General features: G+C 43.3%; 1 protein-coding gene and 1 long non-coding RNA gene across 3 annotated transcripts in view; one reads left to right on the top strand and one right to left on the bottom strand.

The window, feature by feature from the left end:
* Positions 1-9,238, bottom strand: part of LOC144339533 (uncharacterized) — a 299,906-nt gene extending 290,668 nt beyond the window's left edge. The window contains exon 1 of the long non-coding RNA XR_013414558.1: positions 9,004-9,238. This is a non-coding gene — a long non-coding RNA (uncharacterized LOC144339533). The remainder of the gene's footprint in view (positions 1-9,003) is intronic.
* Positions 3,427-23,056, top strand: part of ADAMTS9 (ADAM metallopeptidase with thrombospondin type 1 motif 9) — a 178,310-nt gene continuing 158,680 nt past the window's right edge. For both annotated transcript variants that reach the window (XM_015130468.3, XM_077994228.1), the window contains exons 1-3: positions 3,427-6,800; positions 7,376-7,776; positions 12,930-13,092. In XM_015130468.3, coding sequence (XP_014985954.2) covers positions 6,686-6,800; positions 7,376-7,776; positions 12,930-13,092 — 679 coding nt within the window. In that variant the 5' untranslated portion in view covers positions 3,427-6,685. The remainder of the gene's footprint in view (positions 6,801-7,375; positions 7,777-12,929; positions 13,093-23,056) is intronic.

The following is a 23,056-nucleotide window of genomic DNA, read 5'->3' as shown; positions in this document are numbered from 1 at the left end:
TATGCTATTTTTAGAGCAGGGCCCACAGCACAGTCTGAACAATACAAAGACTTGGGCTGAGCTGAGGGCAATGAGAGTTTGTGAGACTGGTTGTGGCAATGAGACCAACGAAGAAGAATAGTGCTCCCAAGGGCCAGTCTAATCGTTAGGCGAATGAGTGGTTTGGGATGCTGGGAAGACATTCTCCTCATCTCCAGTTGGCCTGATATCCTGAATCCCACATCTGTGAATGACTCCCTAAACCATACCCTCTTTTGGCCTCCTGGTCCCCAACTGTCCGGATATCTGAATTTCTACTAATGTCTGAATTTCCACTCTTTGACACTGCATTCCTAAGCATGACAATTTATCCTATATTAAGCTTGATAAAACATAAATACATATGAGAATCAGTACCATGTGGCAATTTAAGAGGGCAGGTTCTGAAATCCCACAGCCTAGCACTGAACTCCCACTCAGCTACATACTGGCTGTGCAACCTCAGGCAAGTTACTACTTATCTTCTCTGTACCTTCATTTCCTCCAGAAAGTGGGACTAATGACATTACCTGTTTCATAGGGTTGTCAGGGGGACTGAATATGGTATTATCCACTGTTCCTGAAAGTTAAGCATTAAGATAAATACCATTAGGACAGACTTATTAAGCATCATCTGGCAGAAGTGCTTACTTTTGAAAATTACTTTTTTGCATGTGTAAAAATTGTCATATGAAAATCATTTTTTGTTGTTGTTTTTTTAATATTCAGAGGGAAAATTATGTTTTGGCTATTTGAAAAATTCTGCCAGAAAGAAAAGCCCAGTACTTGAGAACGTGCTAAATTAAATCTATATAAACTACTAATCCAAGCAGACTGTAGGGAGTAAATCTGTTTAAAACATTAAAAATTTCATAGAGGGATGAAGGGCTAAGAGTAAAGATGAGTATGAAAAAATGCATACTCATTTGCACACAAATGGCTGTTTTGTTTTGTTTTGTTTCTTTTCTAGGGGCGAAAGGCCCATAAATTGGTTATGGAGTGGGGTGAGGGGGAGGTTAACTGAGAAAGAAAAGCTAGCCTGCTAGTGGCTCTCTGGGTCAGGAATCAGGAACCACTCTTCCTTGACTAGTGGGTGGGTGCAAGTAAGCTCGCTGATTTGGACATGCTTACTTCCTCTATGTCAGGCACTAAGCTAACACTTTCATTGATCAAGTCATTTTCATAACATCCCTATGAGGCAGGAAACCATTATTACCTCCTCTTTAGGACATGCAAAGGATACCGAAACTGCCCACAGCATAGGCGTAACTCTTACTTACTGTGCTGAGCAATTAAGGGAGGCCCTGTGCCTTGTTACTCATGATCCTGAAGTACCCACTGGGGAAAGCCTAGCTCTGGAAATGTCTCGTTCCAGAAAAAACGAATCATGATGATTCTGATTAAAGCAGGACTTGCCTCCCAAGAGTAATAATAATACAGTAAGAAACAGAAATTACTTCAATCATTCCGGGGGGAGGGGGGTGTGTGTGCATGTGTAAAAACAAAAACCTGGCTCTGAAACTAGAACCAAATTAGTGGCAACAGTAAGCTCACTCATTTAAGGCATATTTGTGAAGTGCCTACTATGTAACCATGGAGGAAATAGATTTGTCCTTTGCCCTTGTGTACCTTAAAGACTAACAAAGGACACCAAAACACAACAACATGTGTGAACCAAACTAGGACAGGGAAAATTCTGGACTCAGGGAGCATAAAGTGCTCTGGCACGACTCAAAATACTCCTAGGGTTATCAGACTCCCTGCTAGTTAAAGATGCCATATATTTAACAATTGTCGACATCAAATGTGCACTTTTAGAGAATAATAAAATTGTGCTTGCATACATTGTGTTGCTAATTTGGCTGCAGGTTAGAAGTAGTTTGGATCAAAGCTAGAAGTCTAGCACTTCTGAATTCCATTTGTAGTTATGATGTTGAACCCCAGGTGTGAAGCTCTCATTTCAAGGATAGTAGAGGGAGGAGAAAAAGGATTTGAAGCCCTAAGAATACAGTCAAAGGAAAGATTAGTGGGATTCATATGGGGCTTTAAAGCCTGAGCAATAATGTGAGTATGGTCTTCCAGGATGACAAGTAAACAAAGAGCTCCTGGTGAGTGAACAGGCTGAAGATGGGATCACCTTCGTAGAACTGCTATAAGCTGGTCATGAGCTATACAGAGCCACCTCCAAAATGGAACTATGACTTTCAGAGTAGGGTCAAGAAAAGCTAGTTAGAACTTTAGATTTAGCATTAGAAGAAAAAATGATATTCTTACAGATGGTATTCATCAGGCCAAATATAAATGCTGAATGATCAAGATCAATTAGGTGAAAATCTTTATGTTACTAGACTGCTCTGATTAATGGCAATCACAAGCTTTGGAGGTAACTGGACCCCAGTGTAAATCCCAACTGCACATTCTGACTCTGTAATGCCAGGCAAAGTCACTTAATTTTGCTGGGTCTTATTTTCATCATAAATGAGGAGGGTAAAACCCAGAAGGCAGGATAGCTATGAGGATTAAAAAGTTAGCACAAAGAACTCAATGAAGGGAATCTACTGTTATTATCAATAATGACACAAACTACTTTCTCTACACTACCTGTTGCTTGAAGTCAGTAGTTAGAAGACTTTTAAAAAATACACTAAGGTCATTCACTCACAGGGCAAGGAAAGACAACACAGTTTCTACCCACCACAGTCTGCAAATAGGAAATTGGATCAGAGAGGACATAGTACACATGGCCTGGTACATAGTAAGTAGTCAAGAAAAGATTCTCATTATTATTATTCAGACAAAAGATTGGAACCCAAATTATTTAGTTAGCACAATTGTCCTTTTCATTTCTTGTGACGTAAAACACATCTCCCTAAGATTCTTTAGGCCCAAGGTCACAGAGCTGAGCCACCACCAGGTCCCAGGTTGGTGATTCATTCACCAGAATGCAGTGCTACCAAGTACTAGGGGCTTATCTGTTCCCCAAATCACCTGACACTGCTGACCACTCAGGAAACTATTCACTTGAATTCTGGCTCCTGGGCCCTCCCTACCATTTGGGTGTGGGTTTCCCCTTTCTGTGGAAATTGATGGCTTTGCTTCAAGTCTCCTTCCTGCCGTTTCCAGTGGCATTAGGCAAACAGAGTCATTGGTGATGTCATCACTTTCATTTCCATTGGCCAGATTATCTCTCCCTAGTGACTAATATCAATCATCACTCCTCTGGGATCTAATTTTCATGAACAATCAGCCAATGAAGACTTCCACTTAACCTACAATACCATTCAATTCCAGTAAAGTCCCAAAACAAAATGGGCTAAAAACTGTCCCTCCATTAACTCCAGGTGACCTTGAAAAGGTTTGCTTCTTTCAGAGCAAATTTTTATGAGGGACCAATTTATTTTATTTTATTTTATTACTTCTTTTCTCTTTTTTTGTAGAGACAACGGGTTGCTATGTTGCCAAGGCTGGTCTTGAACCGCTGATCTGACCTCATGCACTCCTCCCACCTCAGCCTTCCAAAGTGCTAGGATTATAGGCATGAGCCACTATGCCTAGTCTTAGTAAATATTTCTTGAATACCTACTATGTGCCAGATCTCTTCTAACTGCTGAAGAAAAAGTTGTGAAATATCAGTGAAATAGCTGACACGATTATCATTAAATACTTAGCATTAGAAGAAAAAGAGAGCTAAAGAAAAGTTATACATAGAATAAGAGCTTGAGGCAATTCTCTGAATGATTTTAGTCATTTTCCCACAAAGCAACCCTCCAAAAATCTAGCAATGCTTCTGATTAATCAGTTATTCATGACATATGATAATAGTTATGAACTTGGATTGAACGACTGAAGCGGAGTTTTAATCTTGTTTCTCACTTACTGGATTGAGGGGGGTCAAATTATTTCACTTATTCAGAACTCAGTATCCTTATCGGTAAAATGAGATTACTGCCTTCCTAAAAGAGCTGTTTTGAGAATTAAGTTAAATGCTGTATGTTACCTCATGGTAAGTACTGAGTAAGAGTACTTATTTAGACAAAGAGTAATTATTCAGACAAAAGATTTTTGCCTGAATTGTTTAGTTAGCTCAACTGTCCTTTTCATGTCTCACGATTTAAAAGACTTTTCCTAAGATTCTTTAAGACTTTTTTGCAGATGTAAATGCAGAAGCCAGCTAATACATTGAAGAAGAGATGAGCAGCCTCACTAAGGATGAGAAATTCAGAAACCTAGGCTCTTGGTCATCTCAGGAGGTCACGAAGAGATATTTTGTATCTTCCTGGCCTATCAGTTCTTGTGGATCAGTTTTTTAAAACTGTAGCCAAAGTTCGTTCTTCAAGCAAAGTCCTAAAAAGAAAGCAAAGGAGAGAGAGTACACAAAGGAGGCTTCTGTCCCTACATATCATCATTTCTATACTGTTAGTTAACTTCTGTTTGCCAGGAGGGATTTGAACTGAAAGAGAAAGAAAATATTTAATGGAAAATACTGAAAAGTGCTATACTTTTGAGTAATTTTACAATGGAAGTACTGGAATATTTTCCACAGGAATCAGCCAATAAGATTGATTTCTTGATATTTTTCTGTTCCTTACTAAATTCTCAGCAACTCCCAGACACCGTGATTGTGGGGAATTTTATTACAATAAAAAGAAATACTGTGTATTAGAAGAAATGTATTTTAGTGAATTAATTTGGAAGTTCAAGGTTTAAATGCCATTCTCTAAAAATCTCTAATTGTGCACAATACAGGTGTTATTTTTCCATTCTTACATTTTACATACCCATTATGAAATTCTAGTAATAAGACGATGGTAACATCATCAATTTGGGTTAACAATTATTTAGCAAATTCGTCTTGCCAAGTCATTTTTACCCTTCACCGGAAGAAATATTTGTATTACTATCTCAAGAACAGTTGACATTACTAGCATATTGTGATTTGGTTCCTAGTGTTGGCTATCTTTGGTATTTCTAGTCCTGAGTGCTAACCTACCACGCAATCCTATAACCTATCCTCAACCCCGGTTATAGGATACTTGGGCAAATATATATTTATTAGTCATATATTTATATATTTTTACCGATATTGTCATGTCTTTTATCTTGAAATTAACACTTTCTATCTTCCTGAGGGCTGGTTAAAGAAAAAACGCCACTGAACCACCTAGGATTGAACAATTCACACACACACACACACACACACACACACACACACACACACACACACGCGAAGGTGTAGCTTGAAGCGTCTGCTTTCAGTCTTTCCAAGCATCTCTCAGGCCGAAAGCAAGCGGAAGTGATTGAGAAATCCCTCCAGGGACTGGTGCTTCCCACAGGGATCTACAACTTTACACTCCATCCCCCCTTCCCCTCCCATCTCTAAACCCCCGGGTAGTAAGGAGCGCCAGAGTCCCCGCCCCTTCTCGTTGCCAAAACGCCTTCTTAACCTTTTTTTTGGGCCAGGGACCTAGAGAATGCTATGGACCCTCCACGAATGGTGACAGAGGTTGGTGGAAAGCACAGCTTAAACATTTTGCGAAATTTTCAAGAGACCACGTATTCGAAACTCACTCCGAGCTGCAGGATTAATAACCCCATTTCTAAAACTCTCGACTTGGGGCGATTAAATCGAGAGCGGAGCTCAGGTGCCAAATCTCCTCCCAAGTGAAAAACTGTAGGAAGGGAAGGCGCTTCTGCGCTGGGCCACTTTCACTTGTAAGAAACCAAAAGAAGGGGACTGGTGGCAAGAGATAGGGACGGGAGAGAAAGGAAAGGAAAAGGAGAAATGTGAGAAACAGAGAGGAACACGGTGGGGCGGGGAGAAGACGGACATCACAGGGAAAAATGAGGAGAGGGGACAGAGTCTGAGAGGCACAGCAACAGGGAGACAAGGGGGAGGAGAAAAAAGAGACTCGGTAGGGAGGAGAGAGAGGAGAGGAGAGGAAAAAGACGAGAGGGGAAGTGGCTGCACGCGCGCCAGGAAAGGGAGAGAACTTTCCCTGCTTTCCCTCCCCGGGGCAGGGAATCTCAGAAAACCCCACTTCAGCGAGGTGGCGAGGACCACGACCAGCTGCCCCGGCGCTGGTGACGCCTCTGGCCTCCGCCTCTTGCAGCCGGCAGGGCCTCCGGCTGAGAGTCCCGCACGGGCCGGCCGAGGAGGGGACATGGTCTGGAAGGAGGCGGTCCCCGTTCGTCTCGCTTTCTCCTCCCCTCTCCTCCTCTTGGAGGCGTGCACCGGGGGCATTTGAGAGGCTGTGGACCCGCGGCCCCCCCGCCTCCGCCCCCCCAGCCCCCCATTCAAGAAGCCGCTCAGCTATCCCGGCCAGCACAGGGCGCCCGGCGCGCCTCGGAGCGCAAGTTCCTCGCCTTCTCCTGCCCGCTCGCTGGGCATTATGCGGCCAAGCAGCCGAGCCCCAGTCCTCCTCCTCCTCCTGCTCCTCCGGCTCCTCCTGCGGCCCGAGCGGCTCAGCTCTCGGCAGGCGGCGGCGTTGCTCAGCCGAGCGCAGACGGGACCCTCGCAGCGAGACCTCAGCGACTCCTAAAGTCAAAAGTTGGCGGCGGGCGCCGGGCTCCGCGCGCTCTCCACGGCCGCTGCCTCGCGTCGCCGCCGCAGCCAAGGAGGGCAGGAGGGAGGGGGGTGGGGGCAGCGGAGGGAGGGGTGGGAAGCACCATGCAGTTTGTATCCTGGGCCACACTGCTAACGCTCCTGGTGCGGGACCTGGCTGAGATGGGGATCCCAGACGCCGCGGCGGCCGTGCGCAAGGACAGGCTGCACCCGAGGCAAGGTAACCAGGCTCCGGCCCCCGGGACCCCGCCGGCCCCGACGCCGCCTCCCGGTCCTCGCTCCCGGGCAGGGGCACCCCACAGCGGAGGCCTCTCTCCTTTTCCTAGAAAGAATTATCTCCCGCTTTGCAGCCTCTCCCTTCTTTGGGTCATCCCCAATCAATTGCTAGGGAGGGACACTGTGGAAACGAATTTAGGCACCCCCCCCCACCTTGCTGTTAGCCGGATATATCCCCCATCCCCACTCCCACGCTGCAAACTAAAGTAATTTAATAATTGGGGGCACCAGATAGCGTCATGTTTTATTTTATTCAGGTTATTTATCAATATCTTAAATCATATATATTTTGACTTGTTAATTGTCTGGCTCGGAATAGTGTATCCTCAGCACCTAGCACAGGTCCTGTTACTGGCACATAGTAGGTGCTTAGCAAATATTTGTCCGCTGATTAAGGGTGAAGGGATTGGCTCGAATGGGCTGGAAAATAAAGTCAGAACAAAGTCCCCACCTTCGTTTTAAATTAAAGCTTGAGGAAAAATGAATTATTGGTTCATATACCTCTGCTTCTCTCCGCAGTGAAATTATTAGAGACCCTGAGTGAATACGAAATCGTGTCTCCCATCCGAGTGAACGCTCTCGGAGAACCCTTTCCCACGAACGTCCACTTCAAAAGAAGGCGACGGAGCATTAACTCTGCCACTGACCCCTGGCCTGCCTTCGCCTCCTCCTCTTCCTCCTCTACCTCCTCCCAGGCGCATTACCGCCTCTCCGCCTTCGGCCAGCAGTTTCTATTTAATCTCACCGCCAATGCCGGATTTATCGCTCCACTGTTCACTGTCACCCTCCTCGGGACGCCCGGGGTGAACCAGACCAAGTTTTATTCCGAAGAGGAAGCGGAACTCAAGCACTGTTTCTACAAAGGCTATGTCAATACCAAGTCCGAGCACACGGCCGTCATCAGCCTCTGCTCGGGAATGGTAAGTGGGCGCGCGCCACCTCCTCTCCCCTTCCGCCTCCTCGCCCGCCTCTGGAAGACTTAATTGCCCTCTAAGCCTAGAGACCCTCACTGTGGCGAGGCTCCCCTCCTCTCCGGCGTTAAATATCAGCTAGAAACTCGTAAGGTTTGGGTAGCTAGCTCTGTGCGTGCGCGTACACTGGCGTGGAGCGCACACACCCGCCCCCAGGGGCTTCTGGATGTTTCAGAGCTTTCTGGAGTTTGGACTCGGTTCAGCGGCGCATTGCCCAACGCTGCGAGGCGGCCTGGAAGTCAGTTTCCAAACTCGGAGAAAGTTGCTGGAGTTGCGGTTCCCTGCAGCAAACTTGGCCACCCGGGAGCCGAGCAGCTGAGCGCAGGGCGAACCAGACTCCTCATTGGTGCGCCTTGCATCGGGGATGTGGGGCTGAGGATCCGCTGCCCAAGGCACTGGGAGTTCCTTGCGTGTGTGTTGTGGAGGGCGGTGCGTAATCTAGAGTCCCCGCTTTCTCTCAGGGCCTTTATTCACGCGCCAGGAACCCTGAGGCTGAACTGGATTGACAGGGAGCAGGTCCCGTCCCAAGAACGGAAGGGTGGGCCGAGGGCTCTGGGGGCGGAGGAGAAGGCGGAGCCTACCCCGGACGCTTTGAATTGGGGTGGAACCGAGAGTGGGGGTGCAGCGCAGTCCAACTCTGCACCCTACTGGTGGGGTGGCCGGGAGAAACAGGATAGTGGGAGACAGCCTGGAGAGGCTGTCCGGACGTGATTTCGGTTCCTCTGGGGTTTCTACTACTTAGGGGTTCCAGAGAGTGGAGAGAGGGAGCCTGCGGCGCACGTTTCCCTAGGGACTGAGGCAGGGCGGGGAGACCGCCTTCTTGCGCTTCCAAATACGCATTTAGCAGGGAATCCACGATGGTTCCCCGACTCTCTGCCGACCCCTGCACGTGCCCTCCAGTGGATCTTACAAGGCATCTGCCCCCGACTTCTCGACATTTGAGGAGTCGCTGCTGTACGGTTCTGGCCCGAGCAAGGGTGGTCCTTGACTTTCCTAAGCGACGTGCGTTTCTGCCACGCGCGTGTGACGCAGAAACTTACCCGGGTCAGTCTCTCCCAGCGCATGGCGCTGTACGCGCAATGGGGTCGTAGGCAGTGTGCCCGGTGATGCCTTTACTCTTCCCGAAGCACCCACAGCCCCTCCCTCCCTTTTCTAAGTGGGGCCTTGGATACTCACCCCCGGACACTGGGCTGCTCCATCAGTGCGCTGTCGTTCGCGGCTCTTAGAGTTCCCAAGCGCATCCTTCCTTCTCTGCCTCGCATTGGAAGGATCGGGTGGGGAGCATGGCAAGCCTGAAGCCTGGGAGGGGGTAGTTCTAGCCTGCTGGGATTCAAGGAAAGGGATAAACCCCTTTAGCCCCCAGCAGAGCGCCCGGAGCCGTGGCTCCCGAAATGCGCTGTCGAGATTGTTTGGGGGTGGGCGGAGACGGCAGCTTGGCGAAGTGGGAGGGGGTGCTGCGGTGAGTCATCGCTGCCCCAGGACTTAGGGCAAGAGCTCCGGAATCCTTCCCGTCTTTGAAAGGTTAAGGCTCGGATAGGCAGAAGTCAGCCGTCTGAGCCCAGAGCCTGGAGTGCCCCCAGATTCCAAGATAGTAACCCCCAATCTCAGGACCGTAGGGATAGGACTGCGTGTGTACGTCGTTTGTAAACAGTCTTTACTCCTCCTCTCTCCCCGCCTCCACACCCGCTGAAGCCGAGTGGCCCCAGCAGTTGTATAAATATTTTACTGCGCAGCACCTTCATTTTCATTGGCAGTTTTAGGTGGTAATGGGCACGTGGTTTCTTTGGGAACTGAGGACTGGGGCTTCAGAAACGACTACCTGTACTGTAATAACCTCATTTATATTGCGTTTAATTCGCATTCTGCCTCTTTTGGGGAAAAGGGCCCTCATACATCTTAAGGATATGCGCTCTGGCTCTTTGTATCTTCAGTCATTAATCTAGCTCCAAAACCCCTGCCCCTCTGTCTTCCTTCTGGAAGTTATCTCCTCCCAAGACTTCCCCTTACCACATATGTAGCAGTGGCGTCATGATGTTGCTAGTTCTTCGCCTAGGAGTCTTCCAAGAAATCTGGTAGACTCTTGGGAGTCTACCAGATTTTGGAGTGGGCCGTGCCATCCTGCCACCCCTAGTCACTTGTCAGTTTTTCTGAATTTCATCTGAGATGGGTCGCTCACCTCTCCTGAACATCTCTACCCTAAATCTATACCCCTTCACTTTTCTCTCCCTCTCTCCTTAGGACTGATGTCTAAGAAATATTACACTGGGCTGCTTCTCCGGTCTTTCTCCTCGATCGCTAACTCCATTTGGCATTTGAGACTATTTACAGTGCAGTCAGACTATTTACACTGCTTTCTCTGCACCCCACTCTCAATCCTAGTCTTCATTGCCTTTGTGCCTTTGAATTTACTTGGTCTTCTCACTCATCTTCACATACTCAAATCCTACCCTTCTTTGGAGGTGTATATGATTTATATCTCTTCTTTCCCAGAAGACCTTTTCATAGTTCCCCAAGTTGATGTCATCTCTCCCCCTCCACCTTCATAGACACTTCTGAGAGTCTCTCTTATGATGCTTAGTATGTTCTCCCTTACATCAAGGTTCTTGGTACACATGTTTTATCCCTTTCTCCTTGGCAACAGGGTCAGCATCAACTCATTTTTCTTCTATATTGGAGCTTTGTATGTTGTGCTTAGTATGTACTTAGTATGTACTACGTATGTATACTTAGTATACATGTTTGAATAAATAGTCACCTTAACCAAGAAAAGGTAACTCTTAGGCCCACCTTTGTGAATCAACAGCACGATTAATTTTGGCATCATATTGATAAGATTTATTGAGCTCTTATTATCGTCTGCCTGGCTATTATAAGTAGTTTACATATGTATTATCTCATCCAAATCCTCCAATAACCCAATCCTCAAAACAACGCATTTTACTGACAAGAAAAAAAAAATCTGAGACTTTGAGAGCCGGAGACTTGCCCAAGGTCTCACAGCTCATAAGTGGCAGGGTTGGGATTTCAACCGGGTCTTTCTGATCCTTAGCACTTAACCATAGACCAGAGACTGATCCTGTTCTCCTGAAGAGAATTTCAGGGTTCTTTTCTAAAAAGGCACAGGACTAAAGTCAGGTTAGACTCAGCACTAGCACTGTCCAGCTGCTTCTGTACCATCGACGGGGAACTTGGGCCCAATCACTTCCTCCTTCTGTGTCTTGGTTTTCCCATTTACCAATCAAAGGTGGCAAATCGTCACCAGCTGAGCTCCCTGGCTCTTTCCCAGGACTCGTGTCTCTGATGGGTTTCACATGTGATATGCGCTCTGATTTGTGCTGGGAGAACACCAGAGTTGTGTATTGAAAACAGGCAGAAAGTAAATTTATTAAATCACTTCTCTGGCAACTAGCTACTCTGTCTCTTAGTCTGACCACACCTGAGCTGCCCTTTTCTTAAACCAGGGGCTCATAAATCATGTGGAGAGCTTTCAAAACAAAAAACATTCTAGATCCATCCCTAGAAATTCTGAATCTGTGAGTAGTGGGTAATGCCCCAAATCTAATTGAAAAACAAAAACAAAAAATCTTCCCAGGCAATTTTGAAGCTAGCTGTTTTGGGGAACCAATGGCTTAGCCTAGTGCTGCTCATACTTTATCATGCATAAGAATACCCTGGGAGCTCATTAACATTTCAATTCTTGGACCCTGCCCCTAGAGATTTTGATGCAATAGATCAGATTTGAGGTAGAGCACAATTATTTGAATTTCTAATAAGCTCCTGGATGATGCTGATGCGGATGCAGTTGCTGATGTTCAGGGAGTCATTTTTCCTGTGTCAATGGAAGGATGCAAGGCATCAGATTTTTTTTCCAGCATGGGAAATGGGAAAGTGGAAGAGAAGAGAGGAGCTTGATTTCTTCTCTTAAACACCACTCAGCAATGTGGCATAGGGAATTTTTCAGCGTTCTTGTAATTTTTAGTTTGGGTGGTTCAATCTTGAGGTATCATTTATCATTTGCAAAAACTGGATATGTGGGGTGAAAAGGAGCAAAAGTGACTTGCAAGGTGCTTAGAATGATTAGGAAGAGCAAATTTTATCCTAATGGTTAGAGGCTAACGCTGGCAACACCAAAAACCGTTCATGAGTCCTAAGTCTTTGCAAGGTGTCAGGCATTTTGCTAAGCACTTAATTATCATTATCTCCTTTAATCTGCACAGTAACTCGTTACATTAAGTATCTATCCCCAGCTGACAAACAAGGAAGCTTAAGCTCAGAGTGGTTAAGGAACTTGCCCAAGGTGAATGGGTAGGTGGTGGTGCTGAAACTGGAACCTAGAGCAATCTGGCTTCAAAGCCTTGCAGGACATCACTCCCCTATTTTGCAAAGGAAAGGGCTGGTGAGAGGATCATGTGCCAGCATTACAGGTGGTACCACCTTGAATGCATTGTGGCCAAAATATGCTTCTTGAATTTGAATCAATGGGAAGACTTCAATAGGACAGCTTTTCCTGCTGCAATGCATACTTGTCCCTAAGTTTCCAGGCTCTTTAAGTTTCCAAGACTCTTTCAACAGCCTGTAGTAATGATTGGAACTTGAGCCCTAAGGAAGTATTTCTTAGAGACAGATTTGGATAGCAGGTACAATCAACTGGAATCAAACCAAGAATCAGTTACTGATATGACACTTTGGAAGGCTGAGCCAGGAGTTCAAGACCAGCCTGGGCAACATATTGAGACCCCCATCTCTACAAAAAGTAAAAAATTTAGCTGGGCATGATGGTATCCTATAATCCCAGCTACTCAGGAGGCTGAGGGGGATCGCTTGAGCCCAGGAGTTCAAGGCTGAGTGAGAGGGCGAGACCGTATCTCTAAAATAATAAGAATAGTAAATAATAAATAATTTTTAGAAAATGTACTGATATGACAGAGAGTGAAAATAAACCACTTCTCCACATATGTTGCAGCATTTTCAGTTGAAACAACCCTTCTGAAAAAGAATTTGGGTAAAATGACACCATCTTTACTTGAAAATGTTCTTTTGTTTTTCTTCCTCCCAATGACTGAGTTATGTTAAATCAACCTCCCATCTCTCTTCATTTGCAGCTGGGCACATTCCGGTCTTATGATGGGGATTATTTTATTGAACCACTACAGTCCATGGATGAACAAGAAGATGAAGAGGAACAAAACAAACCCCACATCATTTATAGGCGCAGCACCCCCCAGAGAGAGCCCTCAACGGGAAGGCATGCATGTGACACCTCAGGTATTTGCTTCTTGCTTACGCAGAGAGCCCAGCTCTTTGAGATGGGTAAATTGCTCTACTACAGAAATGTAGCTCTCTTTCAGTCTACAAAGTGCTACCATATGTATTATTGTTTATTCAGTCCTCAAATGAGGTAGGGATACATACCCCACTGTACAGATGTGGAGACTAAGGAGAGGTTTAGTACCTTTTCAAAGGTGCACAGCTAAGAAGTTACAAAGTCAGGATTTGAACTCAAAGTAGTAACTCCATGCCCTCTATGGGCAGAGCTGCCTTTTTGGTTGAAGTTGCTGATTTTTAGGGTTCAGCTTGAGTAATATTCAGGTCGTGATAGTAGCACCCTCAGTCACCAAATGCTTGTGTTTTTTTGGCATCTTCTGTTCATTTGGGTGTTTTTTGTTTGTTTGTTTCACCATGTACGGTTACAGAAATGTCTTATAAATGGAAGTCACAAAAACATATATGTGTTTGTTGAATGTTTCCTATAAACTTCAGGTTTGCTCATGTTCTGTGACTTAAGGAACTGTAGGCAGGTACCTGTATGTTACGCCGTGAGGTACCAATCAACCAGTCAAATCCTATGTGCCCACTGCTAGTCTCCTTCCATCCTGGCCAGATTCTTTGAGGTTTTGTGCTGATGTGTTTGGCCATTGTCAGGGATACATCATTCTGGGCACCCTGGAAAACTTCTGTCTGTGTTTCTCCATCTGCAGTCTTGTAGCAACACTCCACTGCCTCAGAAGCCTGGTTACTTTCTGCCTGATGATAGGTTATCCTATGAAATAATTCCTCAATTTGGTCCTGCGTCTTAGGTTGTTCATGAAAATACTTAAAAAAAATTCTTGGACTTCCTGTCTCTAAAACTTTTATCTTTCTTTCTATTCTTTATTTTTAAAATTGCTTCTCCAAATTAAATAGCATCTCAGGGTTTTTCTGGTATCTCCAAACAAGGCCAAAATTCAAGACCACCAGGGAGTTTCCTCAAATGCTCCCCAGAGGATCACTTACTTCATCTTATACCTGTACCAGGTTGTTCAGTGGGATAGCATGTGCTATCCTATTCTCTCCTGGAATTATTATTTCTAAAGTGAATCCTTTAATAAAAGATAACATTGACCATTTATAACCTACAAGTAGCCAAATTTAAGGGTGTAGCATTGTAGGTCTTTTGGCTTTATCGCATCCAGTTCTGTGTTCTTACCACCACAACAAGATGGAATATAACTGAAGCATTCTGTCAGACTCCAAAGAACCAAAGGATACGAGGAGTAGAGGGGCAAGTATACTTAGATAGATCAAAAACAATAGTTGCAGCAGCGGGTACAGAGTCAAGACTGCCAGACACCAGCAAGTTTAATGGACAGGACATTTATCACATTTTTGACTGTGCTAATAAGACCATTAGCACATTGTACCATAACTTCTTGACTTCCCAAATCTGTATGAGCAAGTACACATTTTAGACATGTGTATAAATGTAAGTATAACATGAAATGTATATGTAACATACAGAAATGAAATTTGCAATTTCCCTCCTTCCATCTTATTTGTATATATTCAGAAGACACTGAAATATTTTTTTCACTAATGAATTTATTGACCAATGACACTTTAGGGGAGTGTCACTGGTCATGACCAATTTATTGACATGACCAGTGACACTCCCCTAAAGTGGCTACAGGTCAACATTTTTAAAAATGACTATTTATTATTGTTTTATTCTGTACATGCATTATGCAAAGCACTGTACCTGCACTACCTTGCTTAATCCTTATCACAAACCTATGAGGTAGGTACCATTCCTAACTCCATTGTATAATACCTGGAAAAGGAGCTGAGATTTACAGAGATGAAGTAGTTTGCCCAAGATCTCACAGCTAGTCCACAATGATGACCCATGTTTGTCTTATTCCGTGACCCATTTTCTCTGTGCAGGAGTCTGTGTGGAAAAGAGAGAGGGGGCAGAAAGAGAAAGTCTTAATTAATATTGTGATTCAAAAAAATCTTCAAGGTTCATTTTAAAATATTAATTATGCAAGTTAATGGGCATTTGATTTCCTGGGCTGGAGGAAATGTCATTGTCAAACCCTGTTAAAAACACAAAGAAGAATGAATCTTAAAAATGTCAAGTTCGAGAACAATGAAGATGCCTTAGTTAAAAAAAAAACAGTATTTGGGTTCCAGTCATTATTAAGGTTGGTGCCTTTAAGTACCACCTTCCAAATCACCAATGCCAGTATTTTTAGTTTTCCTCCTAGTGTGTGCTTTCTCCTGACCAATATGGCGTGCCGTTCCTTCATCCCATGTGATGAACCAGGAGCCCAGCAGTTTTGATCAGCTCTTCCAAAGATTGCTGCTGGGCTGTGCCACTCTGGTCTCTCTCTTCCAGCTACTCTGCACCTCTTCTTTGAATTCAGATGCAATTTCTCAGGACAGTTTAGAATATGGCACGATTCACCAGCAGGCGTCAGAGGAATGGACCAACAGGTCAAGGACACCTCTGAAATCAGGTAGCCTTTGCACAGGGAGTGAAAGTAGGTTGGGGTGGGAGTAGTCCCTCTTGCCAGAGAGAAAAGGGGCTGCCTAGCAATAGCAATCCATTCAGATTCAGTGATACACCTTCCTTCCCAACCACCAATCAAGAGCAGTGGTTGGTAACCAAAAGTAACCTTTAGAAGTACTCTGGGAGCCTCATACAAATGCAGATTCTTTAAAACAAAACAAAACAAACCCCTCTCCCAGGCAAACGTGATGAAGCAAGAATCAGTGGTTTTAATAGTGCTCCAAGTGATTCAGATGTTTAGCTAAATTTGAGAGTCACTGCTAAAGTTGGGTTTAAGGTAGTAGTCATTATCTGTCACTTGCTGTTGGCATTGCTGTGAACTTGACTTTCTACATCAGGGCTTTCCACGTCTCCTCTTCTCATAGAATGATAGAATATTGGAACTGGAGGAGTCCTTAGCAGTCTGGTCTAGGCCAACACTCTAATTCTGTGCAGATAAGGAAACTGAAGTTGCAGGATGTTAAGATGCTTCCTCCCAGGAGTGATACCCTATATATTCAACACCAACTCATCCAAACTTTCCCTAGCCTTGGGAGAGAGATCCTGCTGAGCTAGGTGTAACCCTTTAGTTACCAAATCATGGGAGTTGGAGCAGGGCAAGACACAATGGCTGTGACACTTTCACATGCAGATGGAATATATCTTGGTCATTTCTGAGTCTTGAGGTATGCCTAATTTTCAAAAAAGGATTCTGAGATAAGTTAGAAAGGGAAGCATAGAAGGAGTCTTCTGCAATGAAAGCTTTATGGGTTTAGAAAGGAGTCTACAACTCTGTTTCTTCATTCATGTGTCCATTCATTCAGTTAGCCATCAAGTCTTTATTGACCAACTCCTCTGTGCCAGGAGGAGAAAACCAGTAACCGTCCGTATTCCTGGTGAGTTGTATGACTTTAAGCACACTTTATAATATAAAGTAAGAATAACATGTACCTTTCAAGATTGAAGTTAGAGCTAAATGAGTATGAAATAATGAAAGCTGCCAGGATAGTGTTTATTTAGCAGGTGGGAGACAATCACAGAATGGTAAGATTTTTTTTTTAAGGGTTCATGAAAATAGAAAACAAAACACCACAATAAGGAAAGGAAAACTCAAAATACAAAAATTTAGAGCTAATAGCCTAGTTCTTCTGGGTAATCATGAAGGGTTTAGGGGACTTGCCCAAGGTCACCCTGCCAGCTAGTAGCAAGGCTGAGGGTGCTTTCTGTCCCCTTGTTTCCTCTGTACCCAATGCAGCATTTAAACATTTTCTTTCTTGCAAGTTTCTCTTGGCCCAGTGGCTGCCCTTCCCGATTGTATCTGTTTTGTCATCACTGGTTATGTCTATGTGTATACATTTGGGTCATTTGAGTGTCTCTGCATTTGTCTGTCTTTTCATCCTATTTGTGAGTTCCTTAGGGTTCAGGATGGGAAGTGGGGTGTCTTCTCTCCCTATGACATGCCCTTGTGACTGCAGTGTCCTCTGCACACCGGGTCCTCAGTAAAATTCACTGTGCTCACTGCCTGCCAGCCCCACACACCAGGGGGACAAGCGAAAGGCCTATGGGAACCCTTCGGAGAGTGGCTTGCTTTTATAAGCCACTTCCTGCGGATCCTTCCTATTGCTTGTTTCCGGATGAAATCCCAAGTTCTGTTTCACAGACACTCTCTATTTGACCCTGAGTTTTGTACAAGAGGATTTAGTGGTTCTTATCAGTGCTTCCTGGTAGGTGGGTGAGAGAAAGGCCGGGAAGAAGGCTGTTTTGTTTGCCTGGGCCTGGAAGACAAGTGTTTTTTCTCTAACTCAAACTTCTCCCTCACCTTCCCATCTCAGCAAGGCCAGGTAATTTTTGTTTCTTAAGGCATTTAAGAACTGTCTACTCTGTGACCCATCAATGCTGTGCCTAAAGAAATAATCGGAGAATTGTGTAAAGGTGTTTATGAACGAGATCCAGTACAGTGTTATTTATTATAGCAAAAGACTGGAAACAGCCTAAGTCCTCTTTGGGAGGAAGATAGATCAATACATTATGACGCAGGCATATAATGGATTCCTATGCATCTGTTAAAAATGATGGCCTGAATTTATGTTACCAAACACAGAAATATATATTCAGTGAACAAGCAGGTGATAAACTAGTATGTTTGGTAGGATTTTTTTTTTTAATGATAAACTGTATTTGTGTACATGTGTGTAAACAGAAAATCTGAAGTAAAGACATGAAAATCTTAACAGTGATTATTTATGGTTACTAGGAACATAGGCAGTCGTTACTTTTGAAATTTTATATTCTTATATTTTGTGACTCCTTTGCTATGTTTCTATAACAGTTTCATAATCAGAAAATACAGATAAAATGAAATGGGGACAGTGGCATGGATTTATTTTGCTAGACCCATTGAACTTGTCACTGGAGACCAATAGCCAAGCCACATTTTGGTCTCTTAGGATCTTAGGACCTTAGAAGTGGAGATTATCAGTCCTTTATTTTCTTGCAATGAGGCAGTCTCAATAACCAGACAGATAAAAATCCTGCCTCATGTCTACTTCTTTGGGACATCTGTGGCTGGTTAAAGTTGAATCTCATTCAACCCAGCTAAATTGCCTTGTGCCTGTTGGACTGACCCTAGTGTTATTAAGATTTCATCTCCATTAGGCACTGGTGACTCTGTTTGTCACTCCCATGAGACGGTACCATCACTTCCTGATTGGGATTTCCAGGCTGCCGTTACAAAGGCTGGAAAACTTAAGATGATAATTAAAGACATCATCTGTTAGGCTCTTATGTGCATATGGGATCACTATGCTACACACTTTGCACACATTATCATATGTAATACATTCATCAACATTGTAGGTTAGGTATTATTACCCCTATTTTACAGTTGAGAAAATTAGCTCAAAGAGGTTGAGAAACTTGTCCAGAAGGTCACGCAGCCAGGAAGAAGACAGTCTGAGCCTTAACCCAATCTGATTCCAATGTGCTATACTGTGGGTCGAATTGCATTGAAAACACAAATGGAAACTGCTATCTAGAAACCCCTTTTTTGGTTTGTTTGGCTTTTTGAGGCAGAATCTCACTCTGTTGCCCAGGCTAGAGTGCAGTGGCACGATCATAGCTTATTATAGCCTTCATTTCCAGGGCTCCAGGGATCCTTATACCTCAGCCTTCTAAGCAGCTAAAACTAGAGACATATGCCACCACGCTTGGCTCATTAAAACAAACCAAAAAACATTGTAGAGACAGGATCTCCCTGGGATTACAGAACCGAGCCATCATGCCTGGCCTACAAACCCCTTTTTAACTTCAGGTTTTGGAACATCTTCTTTGACTACCATCTAATTTCCATTCTCTAGATGATACTAATAAGAATTGACATTTGCTGAGCATGTATCATGTGGTAGGCTCTGTTCCAAGCACTTTACATGGATTACATATTTCAATGCTTACCGCAAACTCCATTTTGCAGATTGGAAAACTGAGACACAGAGAAGTTCATAATGTTGACTTGCCCAAGGTTATAAAGATCATAAACATACCATTTTCTTCAGCCCTTATGTCCTGGTCTAGTTAGGGGATATTTTTTGGCCTCGGCATTGATTTGACTGCCTTCATATATAAACTATTTCTGCTGGCAGGAATTTTTAAATGCCTGTCTGGAATTTGATTTGATTTGAGGAAGGCTGCCTGGTGCCTGAAATTCCCACCAAGACTCTAATGACTCACAGAGGCCTTGTGTCTGTCTCCAGCAGGCCTCTGATGAAGTGTATACTTGTTACACATTAACCTCTTGGATCCCATTAATAATTTAGCATAGATTAGCTGATTAGATTAGCTGCCCTTCTAGTGGTGACCAAATGGAGTGAGAGACAGAGCTGGGGAGCAGACCCCTGAGGGGGCTCTTGGTAAAACATTCTGGGGCAGCCTGTGGGTTCCAGGCAGTGACAAAAGCTTCGGCTGACTTCAGAATCCTGCCTGGGCCCCAAGCAGGTCAGTGGTTGGTGGCTAATTAGTGACTTATGCTAGGAACTGGTCTGCCTGCACTTTCTCCACACACTTTCTGCATTCTTAGACCCGTTCAGCCTTGTAGAGATCAAGAGCAGGCAGCATTTAAGGAACTGTGTACTTGGCAATGTGAAAGCACATTATGATTATTTCATTTACTCCTGCAACAGTTCGTGGGAGGAAGATGCTCTGATTATTCCCATCTTACAAATGAGAAAGCTGAACTCAGAGAGGTGAACAAACTTGTCCACAGTGTGCAGAAAGGGAAAAAGCTGGCACTGCAACTCAAGACTGATTATGAATTTTTAAAGACAGTTATTGCCATTTGGGATGGTTTGAGCCTGATTTCCTTTCATTTTCCCCTTTTTGTTCTTCATCGGAGTTTATACAGTTTTTCTCTTTTTTATAGTCTTCAGTGACTTTCTGTCAGATAAACAGTCAGTATAGGCAATGACCTCTAAAATCCTTGGTACATTATTAGAAAATCACTGTTTTAAATACATTAATTCTTTATTTCTTCAACTTGATCTACTGAATGGTACTTATAAAAATTCTGCTTTCCTTTTTTTAAAAAAAAGAACTTTGGTATTAATAGGGCAGTACTCCAATAAAGTCATTAAGAAATAGTACAAAAGAAACTTCTAATACAGGAATTGTACCTTCTTTCATCTGTTCCCATTTATTCATTAATTTTTTTTTTGACAATATATAGTAATTTTATTTGAAAGGATAGGTAAGAAGCTTGACAGTGAGCAAATGTCTTACCAAATAAATAGAATAGTCTAAAAGACATACTCTTCTTTATTTGGGGGGGAGGGGGACATTTATTTAGATAAACCACATTCACATAATTTACTTTCTACTTATATTTAACAAATCGGATTCTATTCAGCTTCAAATTTTTGTATGCCTTCCTATTGAAATTCAGCCCTTCATACATTTCGACCTTTTCAAGAAAGCTTTTTTAAAAATCATTTTGTTTTTAAAAACCATTTTATTATGAACATCTTCAAGCATACATAAAGGTAGAGACAATAATAAAACGAACCACTATAAACACCATGAATCTTAATAATGACTAAGATTTTTCTACATTTGCTTATTTTTCTTTATGCTGAGTATATTAAAGCAAACCCAAGATGCCATCTCTAAATATTTCATGATAAATGTTTGAAAAGTGGAGATTTTTGTATGTAACTATAATAGTATTAATATTTGATACATAATATGTATCAAGTAATATTATAAATAATGTTTCAGCAAAATTAACAATGATTCCTTCATATCACCTACACAGTACCTATATTCAAATTTTTCTCATTGTCTCCAAAATGCCTTTTTACAATCATTGGTTAGATTGTGATCTAAACAAGGTCCACACATTGCAACTCATTGTTGTCTCTGAAGCTACTTTTCACTTTGTTGTCCTTATTGCTATTGTTAAAATTGCTATTTTTGTTCTAGTTTTAGCTTTGCTGCATATAGCCCCTTTTTCCCTTCCATAGTCTTTGCTTCATCTTTATCATCATAAGGTCAGGCTGCAGTTGCAAGGATTTGAAAAGCAAGGCCAGCCTCCGAGGCCAGAGCAGGTACCCAGAGCAAAGCCCCTGGGCCATTAAACCACTTCTCAGAGTGATTTAATTGAAGGGAAAAGGCAGTATCTTTGGGAGGTGTTTTGACTCCTTGTCTGAAGTGCCTTAATAGCTCTCATTGTGCTGTTCCTATCAATAGAAAGATCCTCAATTTACAGTGTCATCATGCATAGGGTGTGTGTGACCCATGCATTCTTGTTAGGTAATTTTGTGAACATCACAGAGTGCACTGACACAAACCTAGATGGGATAGCCTACCACACACCTAGGCTAGGTGGTACATAGCTTATTGCTCCTAGGCTACAGACCTGTACAGTATGTGACTGTACTGAATACTGCAGGCAATTGTAACATGATGTTAAGTATCTATGTATCTAAACACAGAAAAGGTAGAGTCAAAATTTAGTATTACGATCTTAGGAGACCACTGTCATATCTGCATTCCATCATTGACTGAAATGTTAAACTACCTTTTCTATCCTTAAAGGATCTCCCTCACCTGTGTTTTGAAGCCCAGAAGGGCCAGTTTGCAATTAGGAATGTAAGGTGGCAAGTTAGGTTTGTACCTGAGATTAGGACTCATTTACATACAAAATACGCTTATTCCCCAAAACCTTTTTTGTGTTGTTGTTTGAGAGTCTTGCTCTGTTGCCCAGGCTGGAGTGCAGTGGTGCAATCTTGGCCCACTGCAACCACCACCTTCCAGGTTCAAGCTATTCTTGTGCCTCAGCCTTCCAAGTAGCTGAGATTACAGTGGTGCACCACCACACCCAGCTAATTTGTATATTTTTAGTAGAGACAGGGTTTTGCCATGTTGGCCAGGCTTGTCTCAAACTCCTAGCCTCAAGTGGTTCATCTGCTGTGGCCTCCCAAAATGCTGGGATTACAGGTGTGAGCTACCACGCTTGGCCCCCAAAACTTTTTAATTAAGCTTCTGGATCCAAACACAGCCATAATAGCTGCCTGCTTTACACCTTCTGTGCCATCTCAGGACCTTTCCCTGTTTCTTGCTAATCATATTTTAGGAATTCCTGACACTTTGCTTCAGAAACCCATTCCCTGCTGAAGAAAAGGGGTGCTACAAGGATGAATACTTGATAATATGTTCACCTTCACAGGAACCACCTGAAACTGGTTAAGATGCACATCGTTCTTTAGAAGGGACTTCAGAATCAGTAGAAGGCTCTGACAGAGGGCCATCTAGCTGACAGAGGCAGGAAGATTTTGGTGTTGACCTGAGAACCCTCCAGATCTTTCACTTGAGTGGGCTTTCTTTTTAAAGTAAGACATGGCAAAATTTCTTGAGTTTCTTCATATGAGGGGATAATCCCACTTTGGTTAATAAAGTGCTATTTTATCATGCATCGAGGTTTAACATTTGCACCTTTGTATCTGCCAAAGATGGTTTCTTTATGATAATTGTATCATTAAAGAGTCTTTATTATAGCCATTTATGGCTGTGTTTTCTCATTTGACTTTTTACCTCTGGACCAGATATCTGCATGGATGTTCTGTGCAACTGAAAATCATTAATAAATAATAATATCACAAAAAGAGCATGGGTGAATGCAAGATCTGATATGGTGTGCACATGTGACTGAATAGTGGGCTTTGAGAAGGAGCAAAGTCAAACATGGGGCAAATGTTGGCACAAGTCTTCCTTTTTATTGATTCTCAATTCTTATATGACGTTAGAATTAGAATGAGTGTTAAAAATGCAGTTGCTGTGTGGAAAAAAGTTCAAGTTAATGTGATTGGCTTGAGAATTTTTCTGCTAATTTTTTTTAAATTTTTGATAAATCTTTTTATTTTCCATTAGTGTTTC

The sequence above is a fragment of the Macaca mulatta genome, chromosome 2, assembly GCF_049350105.2.
Source record: "Macaca mulatta isolate MMU2019108-1 chromosome 2, T2T-MMU8v2.0, whole genome shotgun sequence".
Classification (NCBI taxonomy): Eukaryota; Metazoa; Chordata; class Mammalia; order Primates; family Cercopithecidae; genus Macaca; species Macaca mulatta.
The sequence above is the reverse complement of the archived record's forward strand: the minus strand, read 5'-3'. Positions and strand labels throughout refer to the sequence as shown.